The sequence below is a fragment of the Nestor notabilis genome, unplaced genomic scaffold (assembly GCF_000696875.1).
Source record: "Nestor notabilis isolate BGI_N333 unplaced genomic scaffold, ASM69687v1 scaffold14597, whole genome shotgun sequence".
Classification (NCBI taxonomy): domain Eukaryota; kingdom Metazoa; phylum Chordata; class Aves; order Psittaciformes; family Psittacidae; genus Nestor; species Nestor notabilis.
In genome coordinates this window covers 122,736-123,933 of record NW_009937351.1, presented here as the reverse complement: position 1 = coordinate 123,933, position 1,198 = coordinate 122,736, and the positions used below count along the sequence as shown (strand labels likewise).

General features: G+C 38.8%; 1 protein-coding gene across 1 annotated transcript in view; it reads left to right on the top strand.

Annotated features, from left to right (window-relative positions):
* Positions 1-354: 354 nt before the first annotated feature.
* The window catches only part of NRP1 (neuropilin 1), a gene marked incomplete at its 5' end in the record, with an annotated part of 65,702 nt that continues 64,858 nt past the window's right edge, over positions 355-1,198 (top strand). The window contains one exon of the mRNA XM_010018798.1: positions 355-536. Within this exon, the coding sequence (XP_010017100.1) occupies positions 355-536 (182 nt within the window). The remainder of the gene's footprint in view (positions 537-1,198) is intronic.

Here is a 1,198-nt window from a genome sequence, read left to right as displayed (position 1 = left end):
GCATTATGTATTGATAACAACACTACACAGACAAAGGAACACAATTTAATAATACAGAATTGTGCTCATGAGATTTCCTCTTATTTTTTTTGTTAATTGGTTACTTTAGCTGACATTGTCTGCAAGCATAATGGACACCATTCTTCCTAATAGTTCCACGTTGCCAGATGATGTCTACAGACATAATGTAGTCCATTTTAATTATTTCATTTTGCTTACATCTTTCAGCATAATGCATTTTCCAAGCAAGCTAGCATTTTTCTTGATTATCTATGTTGTGTTATGGTTTCTAAATTAATTAGGTCTCCTTCTTTCCTGGAAGTTAAAAGTTTCTTCCTTCCATTTATCTACCAGGTATGATTATGTTGAAGTGATTGATGGAGATAATGCTGAAGGACGCTTATGGGGAAAGTACTGTGGAAAAATTGCTCCCCCTCCTTTGGTGTCTTCAGGCCCATATCTTTTTATTAAATTTGTTTCCGACTATGAGACACATGGAGCAGGATTTTCCATCCGTTATGAAGTTTTCAAAAGAGGTGAGAAACAATTCATTGTTATATAGTTTGTAACCTGTGATTTTTGCTTGCATCAGAAAGTTCACCATAATTCTTTGGAATGGTGGGAATGCACAAAAATGCTTGAAAGAAAGAATTGTATTACCTGTCATTCCAAGGTTGGGCATGTATTCAATGGGCGCAAATTATTACGAATCCAATGGGTCAGCTGCATCTGAGGACTGACTCCTCTTGGTTTAATATGATAGTCTTCATCAGCTGTTAGTTTTGACCATCTTAAAACCATTAGCTTTCTTGTTCTTGTGTGTGTGTGTGTGATAATTACTGTATGATTTACAATGTTACTGCTTTAACAGCACTGTAACCTTCTAAGTCCCTGACTTATTTTGGTTAGTGCTTTGCTCTGCATTCCCAAGAGACGGCTGTGCACTCAGAAAGGACCAGGATACACATGGGCAGCAGATGATGTTGCTGTTGCTTTCACAAATTACGTTTGGGAGGTAAAGAAGGGAAAGGGCTCACACTGTTCACAAGCATGACCTGCTGGAAGCTTGTGCCAGGAGTTCAGTACCAGTGAGCACAGAGAGCTGTATGGGGCACAGAAAAGGCCCAGAGAAACAAACAGTCCAGGATTAACCAGACCTATAGCAGTCCCCCTTTAATAACTCTGAGTCAGTAGCTAG